An 18,282-nucleotide genomic window follows, 5' to 3' on the forward strand; every position below is an offset into this window, starting at 1 on the left:
TTTCATTTGTAAAGTCTGGATTGAAGTGTGATTAGCAAACCTTGCTCCATCATTCCTTTTTCATTTAACAGATATGTGTAAATTTCAACCATCTTTACAAGGTTTACAGGTTTATCAGTTTTCCGTGTACAGTTTGGTAGGCTTCTCAGATGCATGCAGTCAGGAACCACCATAACCGAGATACAGAGTGTTTCCATTACACACACCACCAACCCCCCCAGCCCAGCTTTATTTGGACCCTTTTGCTGCCAACCCCTGCTCCCTACATCCAGCTCCTGGTGACCCCTGACCTGCCCTCTACCCCTTGGGGGCATTCTGTTTCTGGCTCTGTCACTTGGCACAATTCCCGAACTTCATCTTCCCCTGCTGCTGAGCGCTGTCTGTGGGTAGGCCACCGTTCAGACCACCGTGACCAATGCTGCTGTGGACGTGACCACCCGCATCTGTGGCAGACACCTTTGTGGTATTTCTGCTGGATGCCACGCTTGGCACTGGGTGCCCTCTTAATGCGGAGGTGTTAGGTGTTTGAATTCTATATTCTTTAATTATTTCATAAGACACCTGAAAGGTGACACTGTCGTGATGCTCTGAGAGTTTATTCCTGGGAGTGTCACTAATAGGAAAGGCTTTTCTCTCCACAGGCCTCTTGAGGAGCCCAAGGTGATCTCCGCTTTCTCGGGGAAGCAGGCGGGGAAGCACGTGGTGCACATCGCTTGTGGAAGCACGTACAGCGCGGCCATCACTGCCGAGGGGGAGCTGTACACCTGGGGCCGGGGGAACTACGGCCGGCTGGGCCACGGTATGTCTGCTCGGAGCCCGCGGGGGTGTGCAGCGTGAGGCTGTCTCTCCTGAGGGACTTGTAGTAATGTTAGTTCTCACTTCTTGAAGGCTCCAGTGAAGATGAGGCCATCCCGATGCTGGTAGCTGGGCTCAAAGGACTGAAGGTCATCGACGTGGCATGTGGGAGTGGGGATGCTCAAACCCTGGCCGTGACGGAGAACGGTACGTGGGGCTCGTGCTGGCCTAGGCAGGCTCTCCGGCGGAGCAGGGCCGCTTTCACAGAGTGGGAGAGCGTCAGAATCTTTACATGGGCCTTGCTGGGTGTCCTCAGCAGAGGGACAGGACTTGCAGGACGTGTGACTTTCATTGCCCAGGGCGAGAGCTGCCATCCTTCCTACTTGGGTGTTTTATTTGCTAACAAAAAATGAAAGTTAAAATGGAATAACTGACGTTCTAAATCATTTCTGGTTATTACGATTCCATTTCTTAACGTTCAGCCACCCTCTATTGATTCCCTGCGGTACGTCCTGCTCAGTCTTTGTGTGTTCTGCAGAGTGATGCTGTATTGTCTGCAGTTTTTAATTTCAGTTTTATTTTTGTGTTCATAGTGAGATTGTACTCACTGAACACTTTTTAAGGGCGTATTTATCAGTTTTTATGATTAGAATCCTGTTAATTTTTTAAACTGTATTTTTCCATCAGTATTATAGGGAGTCTGTCCTTAGAATTGTGGGATCTGTCAGGATCAACCTGGAAACTCTGAGACTTGCTCTGCCACAGAGAGCAATTTTATTTTGTCCCTTTATGTAACCTTTAATTAAATGACACTAACCAGTTTTGTTGGGAATAAATACAATCACGCGGGTGACTCGAGGTAAGCATGGGAAGAACTGCGTGCAGGCGGACCCGAGAGTGCTGTGCCGTGTGCCGTGTGCCGCGGGCCCAGCGACGGTGCTTTCTGGAGGCCTTGGAGCTTATGATCTCTGTTCAGCACTTAGCTGAAGCAGCAGCTTTGAGCCCAGGCTAATAAGGGTTAGGATTTTATTATGCATTTTGTTAAAACAAAAAGGAGAAGCTTTCCATTTCTTAATTGCTTTTATATCAACCTGAATTAAAAACTACATTTCATTTGGTCAGTAACCACCTGTGTAGGTAATGTCAACTGTATACATTCGTGGTCTAGGTTTTTGTGTGTTATAGGTGATACTGATTCTTTTTAGCCATTTACAAGTTCTGTTAAGATGTGCAGTCATGTTTACTCAAATACTTTGTGCTTTTTAGGTCAAGTGTGGTCTTGGGGAGATGGTGACTATGGGAAATTGGGTAGAGGTGGTAGTGATGGCTGCAAAACACCAAAGCTGATTGAAAAGCTTCAAGACTTGGATGTTGTCAAAGTCCGATGCGGAAGTCAGTTTTCTATTGCTTTGACGAAAGATGGCCAAGTTTACTCATGGGGCAAAGGGGACAATCAGAGACTCGGACATGGAACAGAGGAGCATGTTCGTTACCCCAAGCTCTTGGAAGGCTTGCAAGGTGAGTACACATGTAAACTTTTAAGACCATTTGAGGCAGTTTTCTTTAGTAGTCTTTCAAAGTTTGCAGATATTTCTTTACCTCACATTCCATGAATGACCCATCATTAGAAGCTTCTGCCCACATTTTGATAGTATCTATCAATACAGATAATAAATGGAAAGTGACTTAGAATTATTCTCACTAAATTTAATTTGAAACACATTGAATTTTACTAATATTGGCGAGTTCTTTATGTGGCAAGCAGCCATTCATTACTCATTAAGATCTCAGTGAGATTAACTTCTGTTTGGTGAGATCACCTGTAATTATGCTATAGACTTTTTCTTTTTTTTTTTAGTTGAAGATACTGGGGATTGAACCCGGGACCTTGTACATGCTAAGCATGTGCTCTACCCCTGAGCTATACCCGCTTCCTGTAGACCTGCTAAGACTCTGGATATGCAGGGTGTTATGGGAGTACAGAGGGAGATAAGGTTGGGTCTGCCTAGAGTGGTCTCATTTGGACTTATCCTTGATGGATGAATCCTCTTGTTTGGTTTCAAGGGTGTGCAGCATGCATTCTCCATAGAGGAGATGCATGGGAGCCAAGCTATGTAGCTGTGCTTTGCAGGTGCCTTCTGATATGTGGAGAGGTTGGTGATAAGTGTATCAGGTGGGCCCTGTTAGTGTCTTCTCTCTGCACTACAGGGGGTGGGCAGCATTTTTTTTCTATAGGGCCGGGCTCTGAGTATTCTTAGATTTGAGGACCTTAAACTGCCCGTCCTGACTACTCAGTTCTGCTGTTGTAGCCCCAAAGCAGCCACAGACAATATGAAACCAATGGGCCTATGTTCTAATACATCTCTGTTCACAGAAACAGGCCATGGGATGCATTTGGCACAAAGAATGATGTTTGTTGGATCGCTGAGCCTGGATTCTCTTTTTGTTTTTGCTTTTTTGTCAAAGGAGTTTGGAAGTGAGAAACTTTTAAGTGGGACTTGCCAGTTTTTTTCCCTTCATTTTCATTTCAAAGCATGTTATTTGATGTTTAGAAGTTTCGTGTGCTTGTATGGTGTTTCTTATTTTGTAAGCTGCTGAGACAAGTTCTAGAGTAATACAGTTGGTTGTATGTTATAGAGCTGTATTTGAACTTCATTTGCCTTCTTGTTTATAGTCCCTTCAGTTAGTAAAGGAACTCAACTTCCTCAGCTACATTAATTAGATGGAGATAGCTTACTGTGAGAGTATTTAAGTGATTGTTGAGATCATCATTTTGGTGGTTGTTCTTAACTTATATAGGCTCTTAGGATAGAGTTGTGCCTTTTACTGTAGTAAAGTTTTTGCAGCTGAATTATTTTATATGTTGACATGTCTGAAAACACCTCTTGTGTTGTTATGTTAGATATACTAATGAGCAAAAATGTAATACTTTGCTAACACTATTTAAATAGAAAATTTTTTTTATTTATATCATGTGACTTTGGAGAAAAGTAGATATTGTTTTAGAAAACTTTCTCAATGAAGAGAATCCTTTGATGTTCACCAAGAATAGGCCACATGATCTGATTAAAAAATGGGCAGAGGATCTGAATAGTCCTTTTTCCAAAGACATACAGATGGCCAATGTAAAAAGATCTTCAGCATCGCTAGTCATTAGTAAAATACATACCAAAACATATATGAGATAACACTTCATACCTCTTAGAATGTCTGTTATCAAAAAGACAAGAAATAACAAGAGTTTGTAAGGATGTGGAGAAAAGGGAACTTGTGTGCACTTTGGTGGGAATGTAAATTGGTGGAGCCACTCTGGAAAACAGTATGGAGGTTCCACAAGAAATAAAAATAGAACTACCATGTGATCCAGAGATTACATTTCTGGGTATCTAAAACACTAACTGGAAAAAATATATGTATCCTACAAGTTCATTCACAATAACCAAGAGACGGAAACAACCATTGTGTCAATGGACACATTAGTGTATAAAGAAAATATATATATTTAGTTATTTAGACATGTATGAGAGGCTGGTTCAACATTAAAAAAAATCAGTTAATGTAATCCATGAAATCAACAGACGGAAGAAGAAAAATCACATAATCATATTAATAGATACAGAAAAAAAATTTTTTTGACGAAACCTAACACCTATTCATGATTAAAAACTCTCAGTAAACTAGGAATAGAGGAAATTTTTTCTCAACTTGAATATGTACAAAAAAAATCTACAAAAATCCTACAGCAAACATGGTTTTCAATGGTGGGAAACTCAAAGCCTTACCACTAAGATCGGGTATAAGGAAAGGATTTCTCATCTCATGAGTCCTTTTCCAAGTTATACTGAAAGTCCTAACTAATGCAATAAAATAAGAAAAGGAAATAAAAGGTATACAGATTTAGAAGGAAGAAATAAACTGTCTTTGTTCACATATGACGTGATTGTCTATGTATAACCTGAAAGAATTGACCAAAAAACTAGTAAGTGATTATAGCAAGGTTGCAGGATACAAGGTTAATGTGCCAAAGTTAATTGCTTTCTTATATACAAGCAACAAACAAGTGACATTTGAAATTAAATGCATGATACCATTTGCATTAGCATCCAAAGTATGAAATACACAGGTATAAATCTAACAAAGTATAAGATCTCTATGAGGAAAACTACAAAACTGATGAATGAAATCAAAGAACTATATAAATGGAAAGATATTCTGTGTTCATGGACAGGAAGACTGAATATTGTCAAGATTTCACTTCTTTCCAACTCAATCTGTAGATTCAGTGCAATCCCAGCAAGTTATTTTATGGGTACCAACATTTGACTCTAAAGTTTGTGTGAAGAGGCAAAGGACCCAGAATAGCCAACACAATAGTAAAGGAGAAGACTGAGTTGAAAGACTGAGACTGCCCAACTTAAAGATAAATGCTGGAGAGAGTGTGGAGAAAAGGGAAACCTCCTACACTGCTGGTGGGAATGCAAACAGTTTGGAGAGTCCTCAGAAGACTAAACATGGACTTAGCATATGACCCAGCAATCCCACTCCTGGGCATATATCCAGAGGGAACCTTAATTCAAAGACACATGGACCCATGTTCATAGCAGCACTGTTTACAGTAGCTGAGACATGGAAGCAACCTAAATGTCCATCAGCAGATGACTGGATAAAGAAGTTGTGATATATTTATACAATGAAATACTGCTTAGCCATAAAAAAGAATAAAATACCATTTGCAGTAACATGGATGGACCTGAAGAATGTCATTCTAAGTGAAGTAAGCCAGAAAGAGGAAGAAAAATACTAAGATCACTTATAGGTAGAATCTAAAAAAAAAAAAAAAGACAAACTTATTTACAGAACAGAAACAGACTCACAGACAGAGAAAACAAACATGGTTACTAGTGGGGGAAGGGAGTGGGAAGGGATAAATTGGGAGTTCTAGATTTGCAGATACTAATATACGTGAAGTAGATAAACAACAAGTTTATACTGTACAGCACAGGGAAATATATTCAATATCTTGTAGTAACTTATGAAGAAGAATATGAAAACAAATATATGTATGTTCCTATATGACTGAAGTATTGTGATGTATGCCAGAAATTGACGCAACATTGTAAACTGACTACAATAAAAATACATATTAAAAAACAATACAAATCTACAGTGATCAAGACAGTATGTTATTGGCTAAAATACAGACAGATGATTGGAATAGAAGAGAGGTCAGAAATAGACCCACATAAATACAGTTAACTGATCTTTGACAGAGGAGTAAGGCTGTACAGTGGAGTAAAGATTGTCATTTCAGCAAGTGATGTTGGAACAGCTGGACATCTGTGTGTAAAAAGTGAACAGCTGACAGTGGCAGGAAGCTAAGCATGTGTTGGGGTAGGGAGTATATGGGGAATCTCTGTGCCTTCTCAGTTTTGCTGTGAGCCTAAAACTGCTCTAAAATGTTGAAGTTTTTTGAAAAAAGTGTATTTTGCATGATTATACATTGAGACAGGAGAATACGAATAGTTAATTGAACATAAACGTCTTTTTCTGAATGAAAATCTGAATAATGAACAGACCTTTTCATACCCTAGAACTGTTCTGTTTGCGGGCTGTGGGTCTCAATACATTGTAGCTAGTAAAACACAGCAGGGGTTTTAGTAACCCCAAGTTGACGTTGAATGCCTTCTGACCCGAGTGGCCTAGAGTGAATGTTTCTGTTGCACCAGAAGTCACAGCCGTGAAGCTGTATCTGCATCTCTCTGTCCTCCTAGGGAAGAAAGTGATTGACTGTGGCCGCAGGCTCCACCCACTGCCTGGCCCTGACTGAGGACAGTGAGGTCCACAGCTGGGGGAGCAATGACCAGTGCCAGCACTTTGACACCTTGCGTGTGACCAAGCCAGAACCCACTGCGCTGCCAGGGCTGGATACCAAGCACATAGTCGGGATTGCCTGCGGACCTGCCCAGGTACTGAGCAGACAGCTTGGTTGGGTATCTTGTAGAGTTTTGGTTTCCCATCGTCATTCATTGCTAGTGTGTAGAAATACCATTGACTTGTGTGTGTGTTCCTTGTATCCTGTAGTGGTACTAACCTCACTTATTAGTTCTAAGAGCTTCATTATGATTCCTTGGGATTTTCTTCAGAAACAGTTCTGCTGTCTGTATATAGAGAGTTTCATTTCTTATTTTCCAATATGTATGTGTTTTATTTCTTTCCCTTGCCTTATTACACTGGCTAGGGCTTCAGTATGATACTGAGTGAGAGTGGGGAGAGGGTGCATCCTTGCCTTGTTCTTGATCCTGGGCAGAAAGCATTCATCTTTCGTCATTAACTATGATGTTAACTATCGGTTTGTTTGTTTGTTTTTGGTAGATTGCCTTATTAAATTAAGGAAGTTTCCTTTAACTCCTACTTTTTAGAGCGTTTTTTTTTTTTTTTAATCCTGAATGACTTAAGACTTGGTCAAATGCTTTTTCTTCTCTAATGGTATGATTGTTTTTCTTCTTTAGTCTGTTTATATAGTGGAATAATACAATGATTGGTTTTCACATATTGACCAAACCTTGCTTTACTGTGATAACCCCCACTTGGCCATGGTGTATTATTCTTTTTATACATTACTGGATTTATTTGCTAATACATTGGTGAAGATTTTTCTGTCATTGCTCTTCAGAGATATTAGTTTGTGGGTTTTTAAATACTGCCCTGTCTGACTTTTTTTTATCAGGGTAAAACTGGCCTCATAAAAAGTTTTGGGAAGTTGTTTCTTCCTCTTCTGTTTTCTAGAAGGGGTTGTATAGAATTAGTGTCATTTCTTCCATAAATGTTCTTCTGTGAATCCACTTGAGCCTGGAGATTCTCAAAAGTTTTTTAACCACAAATTCAGTTTCTTTAATATAGAATCATTCAGAGTATTTCTTCTTGGGGTGAGGGGGTGTCCTGATATGTGGCACTCAAGAAATTATTCCATTTCTTCTAAGTTGTCTAATTTTTGTGTATGAAGTTTTCCTTATTGGTGCTCTCTTGCTGACTTTTTGAAGTCTTTGTGTCTGCAGTGATACCCTTCCTCTCATTCCTGAAATTGGTAATTTGTGTCTTTTTTTCTTTCCCAGTTTTACTAGAGGTTTGTTGATCTTTTCAGAGAACTAGCTTTTAGTTCCATTAATTTTCCCCTTGTTCTTTTGCTTTCAATTTCACATGTTTCTCTTGTCTGTTTTTTTTTCCCCCTCCCCTGCAACTTGCCTTTGGGTTCACTTTATTCTTTTCTTAGTTTCTTCAGGAGGAAGCTTCGGTTGTTGATTTTAGACATTTCTTCTTTTGTAATATATAAGCCCTTGATGCTATAAATTTTTCTCTAATGAGTGCTTTAATTGCATCCACAAATCTCGATATGTTTTCATTTTTGTTCAGTTCAAAATATTTTCTAATTTCTAATTTCTCTTGACAATTACTCTTTGACTTACGAATTGTTAAGTGTTTAATTTGAAAGTGTTTGGAGATCATTCTGTTACATTTCTGTTACTAATTTCTAGTTTAATTTCATTGTGGTTAGAGAATGAACTGTATATGGTTTCAGTTCTCATAGATTTGATAAATATGTTTTATGTCTCGTGATGCGTTTGTTCTTAGTGAGCGTTCTGTGTATGTGCTTAAAAAGAGTATGTATTTTTCTGTTGATATATTTTGCCATTGTTGAGTGATGTGTGCTATAAATGTTACTTAGATCTAGTTCACTGATGGTATTATTCAGTTGTTCTAGATCCTTGCTGATTTTCTGTCTTTTGCTTCTATCTTTGTACTGAAATTGCTGGATCATTGTGTTTTAATCTTTAACGTTTAAATCTTTGAGGGACCGCCTTAACTGTTTTTTCCTTAATAACTGCTTGATTTTTACATTTCCACCAGATAAGCACAAGGGTTTAAAATTCTTCACATTCTTGTCAACATTGATTATTCCCCCTCCACTTTTTTTTAAAGCCATACAACTGAGTGTGAAGTGGTATCACATTGTGGTTTTTATTTGCTCTTCTGTAATGGAAAGATGATGAACATCTTTTAATGTGCTTATTGACCATTTGTATTTCTTCTTTGGAGAAATGTATTCAAGTCCTTTGCCCATTTTTGAATTAGATTTTTTTTTTTTTAAATCAGGTATATGATTTACAAATGTTTTCCCCCATTCTCTGGTCTTCTTTTCATTCTGTTCATAGTATTCTTTGATGCACAAAAGTTTCCATTTTTCTTCTGTTATCTCTGCTTTTGGTGTTATACATATTCAAGAAATCCATCATCATGTAGTAGATTTCCCACAGTCTTGTCTTCTAATAGTTTTATAGTTTTAGCTCTTAGGTTTAGGTCTTTGATCCATTTTGAATTAATTGTTATATATGTTATAAGGTAAGGGCTCCAACTTGATTCTTCTGCCGTTTTTCCAGCACTGTTTATAGAAAGGTTGTTCTTTCCCTTATTGGATGGTTTTGGCACTTGTCGAAAATCATTTGACCATAAAGACAAGTGTTTATTTCTGGGCTATCTGTTCTATTTCATTGGTCTATAAGTTTGTCTTTATGCCAGTACCATACTGTTTTGATTTCTATAGCTTTGTAGTATGTTTTGAAGTAAGGATTGTGAGTCTTCCAACCTTGTTCTTCCTTTCCAAGATTACTTTGATTATTTGGGGTATTTTGAGTTTCCATATGAATTTTAGGATGGGTCTGTCAATTTTTTGTTTTATGTATTTTGAAGCTCTTTTGTTAAGAGCATACACATTTTGGACCCTCCAGTTGTTATTCAGTGTCCCCCTTTATCCTTGTTTTTCCTTGCTCTGAATCTCTTTTGTCTGATTTTAATGCAGGTACTTGTTTTATTTTCATTTAATTAATGCTTGCATACTATAACTTTTCCATCCTTTTACTTGAAAAAATTGTAAGAATTCTATTATCTTGTCCTTTGGACTTTTCATTAAAATTTAGAATAATCTTGTCTACATTTGCAAAAATATCTTGTGTGGACTTTGATATGAATTATGTTCAATCTGTTATCCAGTTTGTGGAGAATTGACATTTTTGCTATATTAAGTCTTCTAATCCATGAAAATGGTTTGTCTAAACATTTATTTGCATCTTCTTTGATTTCATTTATCAGTGTTTTTTCATCATACAAGTCTTGTCCATGTTTTGTTAAATTTATGTCTTTAACTTTTATCTTGCCTGTCTCATGTATAATGAGTTTTTTGGATGTTATGTATAGTAGCGTCTTTATTTTTTTTTAAATCCTTGTCAAATCTGTGTTTTAATTGGTATATTTAGGTCATTACACTTACTGTAATTATTAACATGTATAGATTTAGGTCTTCCATTTTAGTGTTTGGCTTTTGTCTGTTTTCTGTTGTTTGTTTTTCTGTTTTCTTTCTCTTGTGTTTTTGGGGGATATATGAACTTTTTTTTTAGTATTCCATTCAACTTTATGTATTTGCTGTAGGAGTTATCCTATACTCCCGATCTTTGCAGTCTATTTAGAATCATATTGAATTTATTGAAGTAGAGCTGATTTACACTGTTTCAGGTGTATAGCAAAATGATTCAGTTATACATATATATGTTTATTTTTTTTCAGATTCTTTCCCATTATAGGTTATTACAAGATCCTGAATAAAGTTCCCTGTGCTGTACAGTAGGTCCTTGTTAGAATCAATATTTTACTACCTGAAATATTGGAATATAGAAACCTGTTGTTTAATTTCCAGGTGCTTGGAGATATTTCCAGTTTTTTACATTTACTTTTGTTTTTATTGATTTCTAGTTTCTGTTATTGGTTTCTAACTTAATTTTATTATGTTCTGAGAACATTACATGACTTCAAGTATTTTAAATAGTTAAGAATTATTTTATGACTCAGAATATGGTTTATCATGGTGAATGTTCTTGCAGCCTTGAAAATAATGTGTATTCTGCTGTTTGGGTGAAGTGTTCTGTAAATGTTAACTTGATCTTGTTCGTTGAGGGTTTTGTTCATTTCTTTTAAATCTTCATTTTTGTCTACTATTCTGTTATTAGGAGGGTAGTTTTGATATTTTCAACTATGTTTGTAGATTTATCTGTTTCTCTTTTATTTCTATCATGTTTTACTTCCATGTGTTTTGTAGTTCTGTTGTTAGGGGCATTGATTATTCTGCTTTCTTTGTGAATTGACACTTTCATCATTATATGATGTCCCTTTTTAGACCTGGTAATGTCCTTCTTCCGAAGTCTACTTTGTCCAATATTAATATATCCACTTTCCATCCTTTACTAAGCCTTTTTTTTACGTTTATATTTAAGGTAGATTTCTTGTAGATAGTATATAATTAAGTTCTGTTTTTCTTGCGTTCTAGTGACCTCTGTCTATGTTATGTTTAGGCCCATTTAAATGTAATGTCTACCGTTGTTTTTTGCTTGCTCTCTTCTTCCTTTATTGTTTCCTGACTTTGGGTTTATTTGGATAGTTTTTAGTATTCCATTTTAACTTACTGAATTGTTTAATTTTGATAGTGAAAAGATTTTTAAATAACTTTTTACCTATTGGTGGCAAAACGAGATGGGGTAGTGAAATAAGAGAGAAAATCAAAAGCGGTTAGTATGTGAGTTAGATCACTGTGAAAGTGCTTGTGCATTTGGGACAATTAGAGGTGAATAAGTAGTAATTCAAGGCATCTTTGTCCTTCATAATGGTGACTCTCTCCTGTGGAACAGACTGATAGCTGGATGTGTAGATTCATTTTAGGTTTTTATGTTTCTCCCGTAGAGTTTTGCTTGGTCATCTTGTTCTGAGTGGTCCATTGGCCTCCGTGTGCCTTTCGTGGTGGACATATGCTCGATGACTTTTGAGCAGTTGGACCTCCTGCTGCGGCAAGTGAGTGAGGGGATGGATGGCACTGCCGACTGGCCCCCACCCCAAGAGAAAGAGTGTATGGCTGTGGCAACGCTGAATCTTCTACGACTTCAGGTATTGATGTTTCCCTTTCTCTCCTTATAAGTGTCTTAGGTATTTGTAATCATGTTTATGCATATTAAAGGGTACGAGTTTTAGCCTGTTGAAATGAACTGCTAATGAAAAATTTAAAGTAAGATTATAATGAAATGTAATGTGTCGGAGGCTTAAAAAAAATCAATCTAATTATCTTCTGTTAATCCTGGGAGTCAGTCTCTGCATGCAGGTAAGTGTGTGTATGGATTGTGTTATTACTGCTATAATCAGTATGTTGGCATTCATCAGGGAGTCAGTCTTGAATTTACTGTCACTGTGTGTGAAGAAGTGACTGGGTGAGACAGTAGGTGACGGAGAGACCAGCTAGATGTGGTAGTCAGTCTCTCCTCTGGACTGAGAGGACAGCTTCACTCAGGAAACTCCACTTCCTCGCAGGAAAGGTTAAGGTTAAAGGTCAAAGAAAAACTGCAACATTGTTTTCCTTTTCCTTTTTTTTTTTAAATAAAACTGTAGCAGAAATCTTTGATCATCATGTTTTTCTTTATGATAAAACCCTATGATTTAATGTCAAGAGAACAGTTTTTCTCAGCAAGGTCATTTTCCCCCTTTATAATGCAAGGGTTTCTGTGTGACCCATCATGTCCTCCTTTTTGGCCTTGGCTTCCAAAAAGCGCAGAGCTCAATGTAATGTTCATTTGCAAAATGAAACTGGCAGAAGTTTGGAGAGTCCCTCCCTTCCCCAGAGGTTTTCTGCAGGAGCTCATTCAACAGGACACAGGGGTGTAGTGTCCGTGCCATGGGTCCGCTCAGCTGTTTGTCGCTTCCCGTGGCTTTCTAGAGACATTGCTGTTGGGCTTGGTGCTGTGGGGACCTTGTGTATGTCCTAGGCTCCATTCCATCCGGTCCATATTTGTCTGATGCTGTATGTTTTTCCTTTGCTTTATTCTGTCTTCCTAGGTCTCTGTTTTAGTTGTGTCTTTCAGTTTTCTGTAAAGCTCAATTCTTAAAAAGAATCCAATCTGAGAGTCTTTATTCTGTATGTGAATTTAATCTTTTACAATTATTGTGACTACTAATATATTTGAATTTAGTTTTAAGTTTGTTCATTATTTTATTTGTTTCTCTTTTAATCAAGTTTCTAGTTTTTTTTCCTTTCAAGTCCCTTTAATTATTCCTAAATTTTAAAGTGTAATTTCTGGACATAAATCATGTCATAAAAAATTAAATTTGTTAATTCCACGAAGTGTTAAGTTAATTAGTACTTCTCTTCCTGAAAAATATAAGGGTTATAGGATGCATTAAACTTTTAACTCCCCTTTCACCTTCAGTGCTTTAATTATTCAGTAGGCTTATTACATTAGATCCAAGGCACTCTATTTTTTGGTGTGTGTCTTTTTAAAAGAAAAATGCTACCAATTGCAATGTATGTGATACATCCTGATTTTGGAGTTAAGACATGAAAAAATGCCTCTTAGGATTGGTAAAATATATTAATAATTTTCAAACTTTCCTTCAGTTAATTATTATCATAATCGTTATTTCTTAAGAGACCATACTCACTCAGATACATAGTCTTTTTTTTTTTTTTTTTTTTTTTATTAAACCAGTTTGTTTTGTCATTGCTACTTATATCCCCTCCCTCCTGGGTACCTCCTTCAGTAAGTTTCTTCGTTAAGACCTGTGAGTTTCATCTGGAAACTCTGTTTGCTTCAACACTACTTAAGATAATTTAATGGACTTAGCTTTTTAGGGTAAATGTTATTTATTTATTTATTTTTTTATTGAGGTACGGTTAGTTTACAATGTTGTGTCAGTTTCTGGTGTGCAGCACAATTCTTCAGTCATACATGAATATACATAAATTTATTTTCGTATTCTTTTTCACCATAAGCTACTACAGGATCTTGTATATATTTCCCTGTGCTATACAGTATAAACTTGTTTATCTATTTTATATAAATCAGTCAGTATCTGCAAGGGTACATGTTACTTTATCAGCACTTTGTCTACAGACAGATGTTCTGTTGTCTTCTGACCTTTATTGTTGACAATGAGAAATATTAGTGCAATTATGTTTCTTTATAGCTAATTTGTCTTTCTCTTTGGTAGCCTTTCAGATTTTTGTCTTTGTTTTATAATTTTCGTTCATTACGTCTAGCTCAGGATTTACTTTTGTATGAATAACTTGAGATTATGACCCTCACTCAATCTGAGATTACGTGTCTGTTTTGAAAAATCTTCATTATTCACCATTCAGATTGCTCTCTCCTTTTCTTTCTACTTTTCCCCTTGGAAAAGTCCTACTAAATGTATGTTGAACTTTCTCATTTTATTTTCCCAAATATCACAACTTACTTGGTATTTTAAAATCTCTTTATCTTTTTTACTGCTCATTTTTTTTATTCTTTCTATTCTGCCTTCTGGGTGGATGACTCAGTGCTCTCCTCAATTCACAAATCCTTCCTTTAGCTAAATGTTCCATGTTTTTGAATTGTCCATTTAACACACTTCTGTGATCACTGCTTCACACATACTGACTCATCAGATCCCTGGACCAGCCCTCTGGGGGCGGAGCTTCCATCATACTGCACAGATGAGGGCACAGAGTTTAGAAACGTCACCCAGGTCGGGTGCCAAGTACCCAGGGTTTAGGGCTGGAACTTGGGGCCCAGGCTCTTCACACCTCTGCCTTGAGGTTTTTATTCCTGTAGCTGTTTTTTTTCATTGTCAGAATTTATGTTTTTGGTGTTTTCCAAGGCTTTCATTTTGCTCATTATAGTCTTATCTTTTGGGTTTTTTCCTTGATCTCTAAGAACGTTTACTTATTTTGTGGGTTCATTCCAAGTTTTTTTATTGCGGACATCTTTTGGGGCATGTGTTTTGCCTCTTAATCTGTCTGGACCTCTTCCACGTGGTGACCTAGTGTGGCTTGTTCTGACCATGAGGCCACTTTCAGGAGAAGGTTTGTGGAATATCCTTTTGCTCTTGACTGTGGAGATGTCCTTAGAGGGCAGTTTATATTTGTGTCCCTGAGGTTCCATGAGTTCCTTGGCCTCTAGATGAGTTTTATTGTTCAGTTCTTTTTCTTTTTTTAACTTTAAAAAAATTTTAGTTTATTGAGTTATAGTCAGTTTACAATGTTGTGTCAATTTCCAGTGTACAATTTTTCAGGTACACATGAACATAACACATATTCATTGTTGCATTCTTCTTCACCGTGATATTGTTCAGCTCTTGACTTGTGATATCCATACCTGGATGATTGGTATATTTTTTTTTTTAACTGGAGGTACTGGGGAGTGACCCAGGACCTTGCACTCTACCCCCCCCCCCCCCGCCAGGTGGTATAAATTTGATTTCACACCTGCTCACAAGGCAGGCCGGGTCTCTGATTTCCTGTGGGGTCTCTTTGTGCCCAGAGCCTTGTGTGGGCAGTGGTGTTGGCCTCAGGCCTGGTGGCTGACAGGCAGGTGGCCTCCCCGCCTTCTGCAGGACGCGCAGGTTCAGTGGGCTGTCTTGGCATTTTGTGTCCCAAAAGGCTTTCATCTGCTCTCAGAGCCCAGAACCCCTGGGCTCCCGCTGTGTGGGTGAGCTCTGGTCTGGCCTTTGAGGCATTTCCTTGTGTACCCTCAGCCTGGCTATATAATTTTAAAGCAGCTCTTTGGTTACATTATAGTCACTGTTTCTGTGTTTGGTGCAGATGGTTGGGGGGCGGGTGGAGGTTGCTGTTTCCACGTGGTTTAACGTCTTTGTTGATCTTGGAGCTTTTCCATGTGTGTACTTATTGTTGGGTTTACAAAATCCCTCTTACAAAATACCTTTACCATGGATTCTTAACTACTGTGGGTAAACATGTTTTAATCTAGTTAAAAATAATACATATTCTAGGAGTTCTTTTCCCTTATTATTTGAATAAAACTCAATTTGAGGTACTATTTCATCTTTAGTAAGATTTGCAAAGCACTGGTTTTTAGGGCTTCTAAGTGAAAACTGTTTTTCTCCTTTCAGTTGCATGCTGCCATTAGTCACCAGGTTGACCCGGAATTCCTTGGTTTAGGTCTGGGCAGCGTCCTCCTCAACAGCCTGAAGCAGACGGTGGTGGCCCTGGCCAGCAGTGCGGGTGTACTGGCCACTGTGCAGGCGGCTGCCCAGGCTGTGCTGCAGAGCGGCTGGTCGGTGCTGCTACCCACCGCCGAGGAGCGGGCCCGGGCGCTCTCTGCCCTGCTGCCCTGCGCAGGTGGGCTTGGGCTCGGAGCAGGGGCATGGTGGGCTGGGCTGGGCTGGAAAGGTGGGCACAGGAGGGGCTACCAGGGAGGGGAGGGGGCTTACCTCACATTGGCAAACATCACTTTCCGTTTTCCAGTATCTGGCAATGAAGTTAACATCAGTCCAGGGCGGCGATTCATGATCGATCTTCTCGTGGGCAGCCTGATGGCTGATGGAGGCTTAGAGTCTGCCTTAAATGCAGCCATCACTGCAGAAATCCAGGTACGTGAGCCGACGGAGGTGATCTTACCTGCCAGTGAGCTGAGATGGAGACACTGTGCACTGTATTCGTACTCGTGAAGAAGTAACAGCCTTTTGCCAGAATTATTAAAAACTGAAACACCAGCAAGACTTTTAGTAACATCCAAATATTCCTGTAATTAAAACTCTTTTATCTTAAATGGCTTCAAAAATATTGTTACTAATTTGAAAAAATGCACCCACTTCAACTGTCTGTTTAAATGAATTTGATAGATACCCTAAGCGTAATATGAGCTCTTTCGGGTCTCCCCAGAAAGTGCCTTTGTGCCCCCTTGCGTTTGAAACCAGGACACTGTCCTGCCTCCCTCAGTTGGTGTCAGTTTTGCCAGTTCCGAATGTCATGTAAATGCAATCATACAGTATGTACTCGTTCATGTCAACTTTATTTTGCCTTGATAATGACTTTCAGATTCATCTATGTTGGGTGTATTGGTTCTGCGGCTGAGCAGTGTTCCACTGTATGGTTATAGCACTGCTGGTCTGTCCATTCTCCTGCTGATAGACATTTGATGATTTTGACTCCGTGAAATTGCTAATGATCATGCTGTGTATTTTGCATATGCAAGTTTTTCTATTGGGTAAATACTTTGAATTAGAACTTGCCGGACCCTAGGGTGAGCATGTGGTTACAGTTTCCCAAAGTGGTTGTGCCGTTTACATTGGAACCAGCCTTTGTGAGCGTTCCAGCCCTCGACCTCATCAACATTAGGCATCTTCTTAGCTTTAGCTACTCCGGGGCCAGGGTGGCATGTTAGTTTGTATTTGCATAGCTTCTTTTGTTACTCTGCGTGTTGTAATAGTTTTCGATTTAAAACCTTACACTGCTAAAATTAGACGGAGTGAGTATATTAGAAATATTTTTGAAAATATACTTTGATTAAATTGAAAAACAATCAGAGGAAATCATATACGTAATGATGTTGGTAGCAACAGTCATTCTTTGTGCACCTTGTTATTTTCAGGGACCTGTGCTGGGTACTTTACTTTTTTTCTCTTCTAACCTAGTCCACTGTGTCGAGTGGGAAAAGCTGTCTTAAAATTCCATTTTGTAGATGTGGACAGGAGCACCACAGATTTGCTGAGGTGTCCTGACTAGTGAGTGGCAGGTTTGCTGACTCCAAGCCTCTGCCATCTCCCTGTGCCCCACATGGCTCTGTGTGACAGCTCGCCTGATGGGGCAGTGACTGCAAACGGGCAGAGGCGGTCCACACGTGGGCCAGGATGGTAACCTTGACATGACCCAAGCAGTATTTTTAGAACCTGTTAATTTAGTTAGCACTTATGTTTATTCTGTGCTTCCTGCTGGAGAGCGGGACTCGGGAGCGGGAGGAAGGCTATAGAGATATGTGATCCCTCTGATCATAATAAAGGTGCCTAAAAAATAGCCAAAAGGCCATTTACTTGAAACTGAAAATGTTTGGAAGCTACAGAAAGGCATAAACAAAACCCCTCATCATTTAGGAATAATCATTGTTAATATTTTTGGTGTACCGTCTTCCAGACTTTCAAAAGTGCAGATGTTTGCTAATGATACTGCCTGTGGTGCCAGAGCTGGTCCCAGTGACCTGCATCCTTTTCACCCATCAGGTTGCCGTGTCTTGTATGTTGAATATTCTACTGCTATGTCCATTTGTTCTGTTGCTTTGGGGAAGTCTGTCGTATGGAAAGGGAGCCACTTTTTTAAAAAAAAATAATTTTCTATTGATCATTTAGGTTTTAGATATTTTTACTACCATAAATTTTAACTGTATTCATGTAGATTATAACTCATTGAGTATAAGAATGATTATTAGGAAAAAGTTCTAGAAATGAAATTGGGTCAAAAGCACACGCATTTTAAAACTGTGATCCGTGTTGCCTTTTTATCCTTTAGAGTGGGTGGCACAGTTCCAGTCCTGGAATCAGTCACGGTCTGCATGCCCATGCCCCTCAGGGTGGGGAGGGCTGTCTGTATTTAGACAGGTTCTGACTTGTTGTTGAAGTATAGTCGGCTTA

At 38.6% G+C, this 18,282-nt stretch overlaps 1 protein-coding gene across 1 annotated transcript in view; it reads left to right on the forward strand.

Annotated features, from left to right (window-relative positions):
* LOC102509078 (E3 ubiquitin-protein ligase HERC2) overlaps nt 1-18,282 on the forward strand; it is a 176,582-nt gene that overhangs the window by 48,983 nt on the left and 109,317 nt on the right. The window contains 7 exon segments of the mRNA XM_032479272.1: nt 642-799; nt 889-1,002; nt 2,062-2,317; nt 6,572-6,761; nt 11,578-11,778; nt 15,769-15,997; nt 16,124-16,248. Of these exon segments, the coding sequence (XP_032335163.1) occupies nt 642-799; nt 889-1,002; nt 2,062-2,317; nt 6,572-6,761; nt 11,578-11,778; nt 15,769-15,997; nt 16,124-16,248 (1,273 nt within the window).

Source organism: Camelus ferus, chromosome 5 (genome assembly GCF_009834535.1).
Source record: "Camelus ferus isolate YT-003-E chromosome 5, BCGSAC_Cfer_1.0, whole genome shotgun sequence".
Taxonomy (NCBI): domain Eukaryota; kingdom Metazoa; phylum Chordata; class Mammalia; order Artiodactyla; family Camelidae; genus Camelus; species Camelus ferus.